Raw genomic sequence first — 13377 nt, forward strand, 5'->3', positions numbered from 1 at the left:
CTTGGTCAATGACAGTGGAAAGAGAGAATATAAAAGATAGATGAAATTGGTTATCATCATCTTTCTTACATGAACATTAGTTGATCCAGTCTGGACTGAAACAAACAAAGCCTGTATAAGTTCGAGATATTTAGTTTAAAACATTTTCTCATACCAAGAGGTTAGGTAATCTCTTGTAGAGTTCATTTTAAAGTTGGTGCAAGCAAACACAGACCAGTTACTGATGGTTAGACCAAAAGTTATTTATTGATACACATATTCCTTTGTGGTTAGTGATTGATGCTCAGGGTCAGGGCTACACCAGAGTGATTCTCTGTCTGATCCAATCTCACACACAGTATGGTCCACAGCTCCCCCTAGTGCTTATATAGAGGCTGGCATGATCCGGTGTCACCAGTGGTCACCTTGTGAGGAAAGGCAATTGCAGTGATGCCTGATATCTTGGGATGTGACATACTTCTGTTTCTGTTTTCAAGATTCTATATTCATATTCTATATCCTTTACTCAATAATCTTTATTTAAAGACACTTACACTCTAGTTGATCTACGGTGTCACTGTGTGTTTCTGAGTAACAGTAAAAGATTCATTTTTTTATTTATTTAAATCATCTAAACCAACTTTTGAGTGTTGTATGTTCTCTGCATTATATTGCCCCTGCAGGTGGTGATTGGAGATAAAGTGGTCCTTAATCCTGTGAATGCAGGACAGCCTCTACATGCCAGCAGCCACCAGCTAGTTGACAACCCAGGATGCAATGAGGTACATGAACACACTAACAATAAATATGACCTGAGATAGGTACCACGTTTTCTTCATTAGGTTTAAAGCCTGCATTGCATAACAATAATAAAAATTCACAATTTCTCTTCTCTGCCCTTTAGGTTAATTCTGTAAATTGCAACACGAGTTGGAAAGTCGTTCTGTTCATGAAATGGAGTGACAACAAGGAAACAATACTCAAAGGGGTTGGTACACTCGTGTTTTTGTCTGACTTCAAATATGGTAATGAATTCTCACAAATATGTGCATTTACGTGCAGCTAGAGAATAAAAACTACATTAAAGTATTGACATATTTGTTAAGATGTTTGACTTTTTCTCAGTTACATGCTCTGCATGTATTTGTGTGTGTATGTAATTGCAGGGTGATGTGGTCCGGTTATTCCACGCAGAGCAGGAGAAGTTCCTCACTTGTGACGACCATAGGAAGAAGCAGTATGTTTTTCTTAGAACGACTGGACGGCAGTCTGCCACTTCTGCCACCAGCAGCAAAGCACTGTGGGAAGTAGAGGTTAGCCACAGCATGTTTTTGAAATAAAAGTGAAACACTTTCTCTCTGCACAATCTATCCAGTTCATGGCAGCAGAGTGCCATGGAAGAGAGAAAGCATAGAGCTGTTTACATGGCTGAAGTGCAAGAGAAATAACAACACTAAGATAACAGAAATAATGTAGCTTTATACTTATTTATGCCTTCTTTTCCATGTATTCTGCCATTATCAGGTGGTCCATCATGACCCATGTAGGGGAGGTGCAGGCTACTGGAACAGCCTGTTCAGGTTTAAACACTTGGCCACAGGATGTTATTTGGCTGCTGAGATGGGTGAGGTGTGTGTGTGTCAACTTCTTTATCTTTTTATAATATTGATCGGTACCCACTGCCAGTCCACTGTTAATCAGCAGTATGCTCTGACATGGTTGGTCTAGAGATAAACCGGTAAATCAGATCGAATTTTAAATGAATGATACTAAGGAGGATGTTTGACATGCGGGTGTGTTTCCCAGGTGAATCCAGACTTTGAGGAGGAGAGTGCTGAGCAGCGGTCTTCGGTAAGACTTCATCTCTGAGTGCTTAGCAACGTCACGCTGGTTGCTCCACTGCTATTGATCTAATCTGTTCAATTCTGTGCTGGATCTTTTCGCTTCCTGCTCTAGATGGTGGACTTTACACCCTTTAATTTCCAGGTACTGTCAAATAATCTTTACTTGGCTATGGTGATGTAGCTCAAAAATCATTGTTATGTCTGCACATGCATCATACTGTCACCTTTGCTGCTTTGTTGTCCAATTTCTCTTTCGGCAACCATAATCAACAATAACTCTTTTTGTTTGGACTGTATGTGCCTTCATTTTAATAGCAGTAGATTACCACAGGGTGTCACCATGTCATCGCCTCAGCAGATGAGGCTCACTGAAAATGACCTTTAGATGGCAGTGTTGTACAAATCAAACTAACCCTTAGAGGGGTGTCGTATGTACTTGTACTTCTCAACTGTGTGCTAACAAGGTCTAACGATCTGTAGTGACGACTGAAGTGTATTTAGATTAATTTTTGTAACTCTTCAGTCCAGAATGGGAGCTAATCTGTGAGTCCGGATTCAGTGGTGATACGTGGGTTAAAGTGAAAACGTGCATATTCCTTCACCTCATCACGGCTGAGGACCTGTAGCCTGCTTTATCACAGTTATACATATTGTGAGCTTCGCTGCAGTTTGCTCCCCCTCTCACTGCGTGTTCTCTTGCTCTAGCTGGATGCAGATAATGAAGCTTTACGAGGTCGTCTGCGAGCTCCACAGGAGAAAATCATGTACACTTTGGTCCCTGTTCCTGATGGCATGGACATCTCCTCCATCTTTGAGCTGGACCCTACCACTCTGAGAGGCGGGGACTCCATGGTGCCCAGGTATAAAATACAGTATACCTACAGTACTCATACAGTACTTACAGAGTAAAATGTAAATAGAAACAAAACGTGATGATGTGCAAAACATATAATCCCCATATTTCATTGAAAATAGCCTAAAGACAACTTATCAAATGTTGAAACATTGGTTTGCTGTGATCTTCAGGCCCTCAGACAGGACAGTTCATCACTGCATCCACAGATGACAGAAAAAATTCTACCGTGCAAAGAGGAAATCGTATAAACTAGATCCAGAAACGTGTGGTCTGATGAGTCAAATTTTGAAATATATTCCTACATCAAGGAAGGATGGAAAAATATTCGGGTTCCCAGCTGCTGAACAGAGTGGTAAACATGAAACATGACTCTGTCCCAACAACACGTTGCTGGCATCAAATTCAAAATGTACATCATTTTGCAAAAAAAAAAAAAATCAAATGTCTCAGTTCCTACATTGGATTATTTGTTTTTGTGCCACCTTCAGTTATTCATGGTGTTGCAATATTTTGCATATCATCACATTTTGTTTCTATTTATATTTTACACAGTGTGGCAACTTTTTCTTGGAAACGGGATTATGAGTGTGTGAGTGCCTAAATTCATTTCAAATGTACACAACATCCAGCTATCACAGAGGTGAAGCATGACTTCAGGGCATCCAGTAATACAAACAACATAACCGAAATACAACTACAGAGTGAAAAAAAATGCTGGTTTATGTATGGAAACCTGCTAAAGGCTGCTAAATACTGACGGCATCAGTGTACAAACATGTCTGAGACTGCTGCAGACGCAGATGATGTGAAAGACCCCTCGGGGGGGAACATGTTTCTGCCCTGTAATGGAAACAGAAAATAACATTAGGGATGTTGGAAAATATGGGCAGTTTGACAAATATCCCACCTTCACACACTGTCTTATCAAAAGAACCACAGTGATGTCAAGACTACAATGAATCAAACTGTGGCAGTTTTAAAGATTTGAGTCATGTTCTGAGTTGGAGGGGAATTCGGAGCATTACTAAGAAGAAAGTTTCTGAGAGGGTTTGTTTGGATTTGTAACTATGGACAAAAGACCATTATTATTATTATTAGTATATCTGGCTTACCAGCTGTTTGGTTACTTTGATTTGACATTTAAATGAGAGGTTGTTGCATAGTCTTCTGTGTTTGGTTGAAGAAGAGCACAGATAGCGGTAGATAAAGACAACATTGTCAGGAACAGTGTGGTTATGCAACATCTTTTTTTTAATTTATGGTTTCCTTTATTCAGGATTAAAAGTAGATTTTCATCTGTGGCTTTTCATTGGGCACGGTTTGGGCTCCTATGCAGACTTTGCCCAGCGTGCACTCACTTCAGTTTGTTTATTATTCTTTTTATCTATCATATGATATCGAGCCACTGAAGTGGGAAGTCAAATAACCATTGACACGTGTGTGTCTGTGTGTGTGTGTGTGTCTGTGTGTGTACTAGTCGGATTTTGGATGGCATGATACTGGCCAAGGAGAGCAAGGAAAGTCCCACCATTGCATGAAACAGGAACCCATTGTAATCAGGCTGAGAGTAGGCATGGACAGTGGGCACAAGAGAAAAGCACATTTCCAAAAACATTTCAAAGTGCCATGTTAGACACTTTGTTATGTGTCTGAGCTAAAACCACAAGCTTGATGTTGCACACTGCACATGCATTCTCTCACACACACACACACACACACACACACACACACACACACACACACACACACACACACACGTGGCAGATAAACGTTTTATCAGGCAATCTGCTCTTTACTTCCAGGTTAGTTTGAAATGAGCCATACTCATTTTAATTTTTAGTTAGTATAACAATTCTGTGCTATTTTATTTACTATGTTATGTACTGTTACTATTGTTTATTGTTTACTGTACATGTGTAATAAGACTGTTTTGTTCCTCTGTTCATGCTGAGAGTATTGTGTAAGAGGGAATGTTTACCTCTAAAATTACAACAGTACATTTGTCCTTGTCACTGCACATCAGATAAAAACAGAGACTCTCCACCTCAAATCAAAGCCTCCATTGTGTCACATCGTCAGGTGCGTGCCTGCATGCTGCAGGCAACTTCTGCTAGCGCCTCCCACTCCTACCTGAAATAACCCTGTCCCTCAAACTTTAGCCAAGGGACTAATTAATGCCTGAGAGAACCGGTACACAGAGGTAAGCCTGTTAGTGTCAGTAGGCGTTTACGTAATGCCTGCCAAGTATATGACTACGGACTGCTGTCTGTGCTCAAGGCCTGACAATTTACTCACATGCACACACACACCTACTCATTAACATGCGCAGCAGGTATGAAAGACGTGGTTGGTTCAGACTTTACTATGTGTGAAGGTTTAGCACTTAATGGGAGAGGTGATACTGTACAGGTTACTATAGGCTAATCTGTAATGCCACACACATTGTACGCAGTCTCTTCCATGCCTTCCCCTCAAGTTTGTTTACATAATATTGCCTGCTTGATGCTTCTCAGTAGCTAGGATACATATATACTGTATACACCGACTTACTACTTTATTAGGTGCACCTGTCTAATGCAAAAACAAATCCTGTTTTATGTTGTTCATAATCTTCTTCAGTAATTTTGTTGGCACTGCTTCAGAGTTATTGATTTATGATCATTTTGCCATCTTTTATGAGTGTTATAATATTTGGTCCCCCTCATGTATGTAAATAGACTGTAACTTGAACATGATGAAAAAACCTGTCAAGTATCAAGTGAAGGTTAAGAAGTTGGTTACTAGCAAGTCTGTTTAAGCCACTAGGTGGAGACAAGTAGACAACCTTATGTCATGCCATCACTCTTACTTATATGTCTTCGTGGTACTCTATAAATACCGTCGATTGTGTCAAGGTTCATAGCTGCTGACCTTTGAGACCCACACACACGCACACGGGTGTAAAGTCGGCATTTCTTTTTGAAGACCAGCAGCTGGTTTAATGGACCCGGACGTTAAACAAATACTATTGTCTCAATGAAGATTTTAACAAAGCTGCTTTGTTGAAAGGTGCTATAGTAATATTTGTTTGTCATTGTTGACATATTGTCTTTTTTGAAAGGTCATGGTAGACAGACAGACACCAAAATAATGTGGGAGAGAAAGAGTGTACGACAAATGTCTCAGCTGTAATCCACCGTTCTGATCAATGTATAGTTCATTTGTTCCAACCCTTGTTTAAATTTATGCATATTAATTTGTCCTGAGTGTGGTGCTGTAGAAAAAGCCATGATATCACTAACCTCTAAAGTTGTATTCCCTAAAGAACATGAATGTGCTTATCAGATGTCTCTGCAAATGTTCCAATAGACTGTGAGATATCTCGTGTGCCCGGTTTATACTTTGGTATGAGGGTGGCTCTAGAGGAAAGTTCAAGGTATGTATACAATGAAAAGAGTTTATCATTCTGTTGCATGAATTAGATACGGAAATATCTTAAGTAAACTCTACAATGATGAGCCTGTTAAACAATGCTCTGATAAGAAACACTGTGTCTCACAAGGACCACCAATAGTCCAACATGGAAACCCCCAAAAGGACACTATGACAGGACCAGAGATTTTCAAAGCACTGAGACTTATTTTTTTTTAATCTTCTGTTCCTCTGTTACTTTTAGGAGCTCCTATGTGAGGCTAAGGCACTTGTGCACCAACACATGGGTTCACAGCACCAACAACCCTATTGACAAAGAGGAGGAGAAACCCGTTATGTTACGGGTGAGTAGCTGATGGCTAGGTCAGACTGAAGTTTTCTGAACATATAAACTAAAAACATTTTTTTTTCCCAGATTGGAACATCAGCAGTGAAGGAGGACAAGGAAGCATTTGCCATTGTACCAGTGCCACCAGCAGAAGTACGTGATTTAGACTTTGCCAATGATGCAAGTAAAGTGTTGGCATCCATCGCTGGCAAGCTTGAAAAGGGCACCATTACACAAAATGAAAGAAGGTATGTGGGGACAAATATCAACTGCAGACTTTTACATTATTATGTGTTATGTATATAGTGTACTGGAAGGAAACCCAGATCTATAAATAATGTAGATTTAATTCAGCCTGTAATACAGTTTATTGTTTGTGTTTGACTTGTACATTCACACATGTACACTCTTCAGGTTTGTGACCAAGCTCCTGGAAGATCTAGTTTTTTTTGTGGTGGACATCCCCAACAGTGGGCAGGATGTTTTGGAGATTAAGGGTAACAAACCCAACAGAGAGAGACAGAAACTCATGAGAGAGCAGAATATCCTGAAGCAGGTTGGTCTCATGCCTCAGTGACTGTAGGAATTGAAGTTCATGATTAACTACATTATTGGATATTCATTTCCAATATTCATTTCCATTTCAGATTTTCAAACTTCTCCAGGCCCCTTTCACAGACAGCGGTGATGGTCCCATGCTACGACTGGAGGAGCTTGGAGACCAGCGCCACGCTCCTTTTAGACATATTTGCAGGCTTTGCTACAGAGTGTTACGCCACTCCCAGCAGGATTACAGGAAGAACCAAGTAAGTGGTCACAGCAACCCCACCTTGACCCTGCATAGGACCTTTTCTTTCGGATAATCATCCTCCTTATTTCTTCTCTTTACAGGAATATATAGCCAAACAGTTCCGCTTCATGCAGAAGCAGATAGGATACGATGTGCTGGCAGAAGACACAATAACCGCTCTGCTCCACAACAACCGGAAGCTGCTGGAGAAGCATATCACTGCTGCTGAGATAGACACATTTGTCACTCTAGTGAGGAAGAACCGGGAGCCGAGGTGAGGCCCACAGGAAGGGACAGGCCCTTGCTGGTATCATAAACTGGCATAGAAGAAATTACTGTGGCCAGTTTGGGTCAGATTTGTTTGTATAACAGCTGCTGAGGAATGTAAATTTATGTAAATGTATTCAAATATATGCAGAGAAGTATGAGTGGAACTGCTTGTGCATGACCTTGGCGCAGCAGGTAATTTGCTGAGAGTGTGTGTTTGTGTTGTGTTCAAGTCCTTGTCAGATGTTGTTAATGATACGTGAATCAGGCTGATCCAGTAGTTTGGACAAAGGACGCCCTCACTGTTAGAGAACTGAGAGAGTGGGAGCAAAGAAAAGCATTTGTAGTTTAACTTTGTGTACTTCCTGACGTACCCCTCTAGTATAATCTGAAATTGACCTTGTTTATATATCTTAACTTCCCAAATGTAATATATTGTAATGTGTCCCCAGGTTTCTGGACTACCTCTCAGATCTCTGCGTGTCCATGCAGAAGTCCATCCCTGTGACACAGGAGCTCATCTGCAATGCAGTACTGGACCCTACCAATGCTGACATTCTCATCGAAACAAAGTTAGCTCTTTTCTTGATTATTTGTTGTTTTGTAAAGCTGAAATGACCACTTAGAAATAATATTTGTGCTGTTCACCAGATTGGTCCTGTCGAGGTTCGAGATTGAGACAGCGTCAAATGGAGAGAGTCCAGTGGAGGCAGAAGATGAAGAGGAGGTCTGGCTGTTCTGGAAAGACAACTGTAAGGAGATCCGAAGTAAGAGCATCCGGGAGCTGGCCCAGGATGCAAAGGAGGGCCAGAAGGAGGACCAGGAGGTGGTCAGCTACTACAGGTGAGATGTCTTTGATTATACATACCGGTAATTTATCTGCACTGACTGATTTTAACATGAATCTGAAGAGATGTTTGTAAGATACAGTGCAGTAGAATCAGTTCATACATGCATAAACGTGCAATTTCCCATTCAAGTGTAGTTTTGAAATATTCTTGAAAAACTATGATGTTCTGCTTTCATGGTTAGATATTTAACTGCTAAAAACAATAACACCACACAGGCAGAAACTAACATTCAAAAATGATGACAACTTAAATCTTGATAGACACAACTCTAAATAATTCTCAATTTGAATAATACTTCCTCACAGGTGCCAGCTGAACCTTTTCGCCCGGATGTGTCTGGACCGTCAGTACCTGGCCATCAATAAGATCTCTGGTCAGCTGGATGTGGATTTGATCCTGCGCTGTATGTCTGATGAGGACCTGCCCTTTGACTTGCGGGCGTCCTTCTGCCGCCTGATGTTGCACATGCATGTAGACCGTGACCCTCAGGAGCAGGTCACACCTGTCAAATATGCCCGTCTTTGGTCTGAGATTCCCTCTAAGATCACTATTGACGAGTGAGTTTGTCTCATTAATACTTTTAAACTAATCGTGTTCCTGTGGGACAAAATAAGGAACTCCTGGTGACTAACAACAGCTAAATATAGTATGATACAGAAATGCTTGTATCCCAAAAACAATCCAATGAGGGTTTTCCTTAACATACTAAATATAGTCGTTAGTCATAAATGGGTTCATTGAATTGTATTGCTGTTCCTAAGACATCACGACATCTCTTAGATTCCAAAGGTTCTCTGTTCATTTTACAGCTACGACAATGACGGAACCACCAGAGATGAGATCAAAGAGCGGTTCTGCCTCACTATGGATTTTGTGGAGAACTACCTGAGAGAGGTAGTGTCACAGAACATCCCCTTCTCTGACAAGGAGAAAAACAAGCTAACCTTTGAGGTAGGTCTCTCTTTGGGGATGGTAAGATGAACAAATGAGAAGTCACGTTGGTTTCATTAAGTTATAAGTCATCGTTTGGCTTTTTCTTGTCCGTAGGTAGTGAACCTGGCAAGGAACCTCATATACTTTGGTTTCTACAACTTTAGCGACCTGCTGCGGCTGACAAAGATCTTACTGAGCATTTTAGACTGTGTCCATGTCAGCACCATTTACCCTATCAACAAGATGGAGAAGGGAGAGGAAAACAAAGGTAAGCACCAGCTCCTCATGCTTAACTCGCATTACTGTACATCAGGGAAGAATGCTTTCCTTTATTATCTTTTTTTTGTTGGAGACAGGATAAGTAACAGCAGCCAAACAAACTTCCACACGTTTTAATGTTTTTATCGGTCTGTTTCTGCATGCACTGAAGCTGGCAGTAATGTGATGAAGTCCATTCATGGAGTTGGGGAGCTGATGACCCAGGTAGTGCTGCGAGGAGGCGGCCTGTTGCCCACCACGCCAACTCATCAGCCAGAGGGTGATGTGGTTAAGACACAGACTGAACCAGAGAGAGAAGACATCATGGTCATGGACACGAAGCTCAAGATCATAGAGATTCTTCAGGTAAGACATCAGGAAGCTGTTTCTTTCTTTATGGCAAATATTTATTTTTTTTACAGTTTGTAATGTAACTTTTTGTCTCTTCCTTTAGTTCATTTTGAATGTACGGCTAGACTACAGGATCTCCTGCCTGCTGTGTATTTTCAAAAGTGAGTTTGATGAGAACAACCCACAAGCAGACAACACCGCGACTCAAAATGGAACCAATAATGTCACAGGTCAGATGCCAGGTATGATGCCACTTTGTTTTAATAGACCTTTTTTCATTGTGGATTGTCACAGTTTTAGGTGACATTTAGGTGAGCTACTTCCTGTTTCTTGGTATTGTGGCTCTCTGTCATGTACACTTTACTTTTCCTGCTAAATCAAAATGTCTTCTATGGTCTATCATAAAGCCTGAATTAAACCCTTAAAGTAAATGTTATTATTTTGTCTCATAAAAGTTGAAATCAGTTGATTTATTTAAATAACTACAGGAAACCTGGACTTTGAGAATATTGAAGAACAGGCAGAGGGGATTTTTGGAGGAAGGTAACTCATAGTTCACTATTTCTTTAACTTTTCTGAAGCAAGATAAAACAAGAAAAGGTTTGTGTAATTTCTGTTCCAATTACCTTGAATTAATACCTTAGTGAAGAGAACACTCCACTAGACCTGGACGACCACGGAGGCCGTACCTTTCTAAGGGTCCTGCTGCACCTTACCATGCATGATTACCCTCCTCTCGTGTCTGGAGCACTTCCCCTGCTCTTCAGACACTTTAGTCAGAGGCAGGAAGTCCTCATGGCTTTCAAACAAGTAGGCCTTTCCACTTTCTATTATTTCACTTTAATATCTGATCATGCACACATCTGGGTTAGTTCAAGAGTTTAGGTTAACGCGAATCACACTCTTCCCCATACATTTAGGTCCAACTGCTGGTGACCAGTCAGGATGTGGATAACTATAAGCAGATCAAGTCAGATCTGGACCAGCTGCGTTCTATTGTGGAGAAGTCTGAACTGTGGGTTTATAAGAGACAAGGAGAAGATGGCAATGATGGAGATGGACCTTCAGAGTCTGACAGCAAAAAGAAGGTACAGTGTACGAGAACTTGAAAATATAAAACATCTGATAAAGAAAGAAAGTTCATTAAAAGGCTAACATGCCTCAATATTTATTATATTCGTCTTAATAGTAATGCTAATGCTAAGATTCAAATGACTTCTTCTCCCTATTGCTCTGTACTTTACAGGGAGACTCACCTGGTTCAGACAAGAAGAAGACAGAAAGCACCAGCAGTTACAACTACAGAGTTGTAAAAGAGGTTTGCTCTTTTATTTTTCAATATTGTATTTTTACGTTTGTGATCTGGTACCTGTGCTTAAACTTCTCCTGCTGTGTTTGTTCAGATCCTGCTGCGTCTTAGTAAGCTGTGCGTCCAGGAGGGCAGCTCAGGGAAGAAAAGTAAGAAACAGCAGCAGAGGCTGCTGAGGAACATGGGAGCCCACAGTGTGGTGCTGGAGCTCCTACAGATCCCCTATGAGAAGGTGCGACACTGCAACTGAATCTCTGCATAGCTCTTACACATTTTTAGTTCCACATTAATGTAATGTTATTAGAAAGTTTGACTGTGTGTTATGTGCATTAGGGAGAGGATGTCAGGATGCAGGAGATCATGAAACTGGCTCATGAGTTCCTGCAGAATTTCTGTGCAGGGAATCAACAGAATCAGGCTCTTCTCCACAAGCACATCAACTTGTTTCTTAACCCAGGGGTTAGTAGTACTGGTTTCTCAGGTTCATTTTCAGTTTCCAGAATGTGATATTTTGGAAAAACAATCTTAATTTGTTATTTTTATCTCCTCTTTTTCCAACTCTTTCAGATCTTGGAGGCAGTCACCATGCAGCACATCTTCATGAATAACTTCCAGCTGTGCAGTGAGATCAACGAGCGAGTGGTTCAGCACTTTGTCCACTGTACTGAGACACATGGCCGACATGTCCAATACCTCAAGTTCCTGCAGACCATTGTGAAGGCTGAAAACAAGTTCATCAAGAAGTGTCAGGACATTGTCATGGCCGAGGTCAGTTCTATGATCTTTACACCAGAAGAGAAAGGTAGCAGCGCTGTGTGTTATTTGGATATGCATAGTGAATTATAAGACATTCATAACGCTTTGATTATTCTCATAAACAAACCTAATGCTTTCTGATGCAGTAAGATAACACTGCATAGACTGTTATACAATTCCATCCTTACAAGTTGATTATTGAGGCATGAGTATAGGTAGTCATAATGTATTAGAAGCCCCATCAGTCCATCTATCTACATTCTATCTATCTATATTATTTCATGACTTCATCAGAAATCCTTATGTGTGTTTGAGGTGTTGGTGATGTCATGCTAACTGACAGATGTAATGTACTGACAAGATCTTTTGGTAATAAGACTCTACTTTGACTCTCTGACACTCAGCTGGTGAACTCAGGTGAGGACGTCCTGGTCTTCTACAACGATCGTGCCTCCTTCCAGACTCTAGTCCAGATGATGCGTTCAGAGCGAGACCGCATGGATGAAAACAGCCCTCTCATGTATCACATCCACCTTGTGGAACTGCTGGCTGTGTGCACTGAGGGCAAGAACGTTTACACTGAGATCAAGTGTAACTCCCTGCTGCCCCTCGACGATATCGTACGGGTCGTCACCCATGAAGACTGTATCCCTGAGGTATGAATAATGAGTTTTGTTTGTTTGCTTTTTTCAGCTGAAATGTGTCTTAGTTATTATTCAGAGTCTTTGTGCACTAAAACAAACTGATAGCAATTAAAGCCAAGGTTAGTGTGTGTGGGTGTGTGTGATTCAGCTCTTGTGTGTATATATATATTTATATATATATATATTAAAAAAAACCTGTACAATGTAGTCTCTGTTGTAGTGATTTTGTTTTGTTTTTTAGGTTCTCCAAAACCACTGAAGTTGCAATGAAACTGTTCAAATGAAATGCAGATTGTTAACTCTGAACTGAGAGTGTTTAAAAAACAAATATCTATTTCCTCATTTCAGGAGACTAAAAGTCATTTTACGATCTAACGGAACAAACGAGAGAGATCATTTTAAAGAGGTGTCATAAAGCTACATATTGCTCCGAATAGCTATTTTGGCAACAAGGAGGCAGTTTAGCACAGCAGTATATTGTGGATGCAAATGGTCACCTCTGAATATGACTCATCTAATCTGGATTACATTTTAATTATATAACAACATTCTCATTATAGTGTCATCACCTGGTTTTGTGGCACATGTTGGATCAGGAATCAGAATGTGCTTCATGACAATCGTTGTCAAAGATGATGGCTAAATACACAGACTTTCACCAAGTGTGACTTATTCTTGTTGTCAGGGGGATTGTGTTCAAAGATTTGTAGTTTTTAATGTGTGGAACTGTAGTCCTCCAACAAACCACCACAAGACTATGATCAATTTCTCTGTTTACTGTAGTGGACGACACACGGCAG

General features: G+C 40.6%; 1 protein-coding gene across 9 annotated transcripts in view; it reads left to right on the forward strand.

The window, feature by feature from the left end:
* The window catches only part of itpr1b (inositol 1,4,5-trisphosphate receptor, type 1b), an 82754-nt gene that overhangs the window by 13977 nt on the left and 55400 nt on the right, over positions 1-13377 (forward strand). For 5 of the 9 annotated variants that reach the window (XM_019267298.2, XM_019267301.2, XM_019267299.2 and 2 more), the window contains exons 7-33: positions 663-761; positions 884-967; positions 1146-1292; positions 1504-1608; positions 1786-1830; positions 1936-1965; positions 2529-2683; positions 6335-6434; positions 6506-6666; positions 6833-6974; positions 7066-7224; positions 7310-7482; positions 7928-8047; positions 8127-8318; positions 8632-8883; positions 9136-9277; positions 9374-9527; positions 9690-9883; positions 9972-10110; positions 10357-10411; positions 10513-10678; positions 10789-10956; positions 11115-11186; positions 11272-11409; positions 11511-11636; positions 11745-11945; positions 12338-12589. In XM_019267298.2, coding sequence (XP_019122843.1) covers positions 663-761; positions 884-967; positions 1146-1292; positions 1504-1608; positions 1786-1830; positions 1936-1965; positions 2529-2683; positions 6335-6434; positions 6506-6666; positions 6833-6974; positions 7066-7224; positions 7310-7482; positions 7928-8047; positions 8127-8318; positions 8632-8883; positions 9136-9277; positions 9374-9527; positions 9690-9883; positions 9972-10110; positions 10357-10411; positions 10513-10678; positions 10789-10956; positions 11115-11186; positions 11272-11409; positions 11511-11636; positions 11745-11945; positions 12338-12589 — 3771 coding nt within the window. The remainder of the gene's footprint in view (positions 1-662; positions 762-883; positions 968-1145; positions 1293-1503; positions 1609-1785; positions 1831-1935; positions 1966-2528; positions 2684-6334; positions 6435-6505; positions 6667-6832; positions 6975-7065; positions 7225-7309; positions 7483-7927; positions 8048-8126; positions 8319-8631; positions 8884-9135; positions 9278-9373; positions 9528-9689; positions 9884-9971; positions 10111-10356; positions 10412-10512; positions 10679-10788; positions 10957-11114; positions 11187-11271; positions 11410-11510; positions 11637-11744; positions 11946-12337; positions 12590-13377) is intronic. The other 4 variants (XM_027273414.1, XM_027273613.1, XM_027273657.1 and 1 more) reach the window with 3 other exon arrangements.

This window comes from Larimichthys crocea, chromosome I, assembly GCF_000972845.2.
Source record: "Larimichthys crocea isolate SSNF chromosome I, L_crocea_2.0, whole genome shotgun sequence".
Classification (NCBI taxonomy): domain Eukaryota; kingdom Metazoa; phylum Chordata; class Actinopteri; family Sciaenidae; genus Larimichthys; species Larimichthys crocea.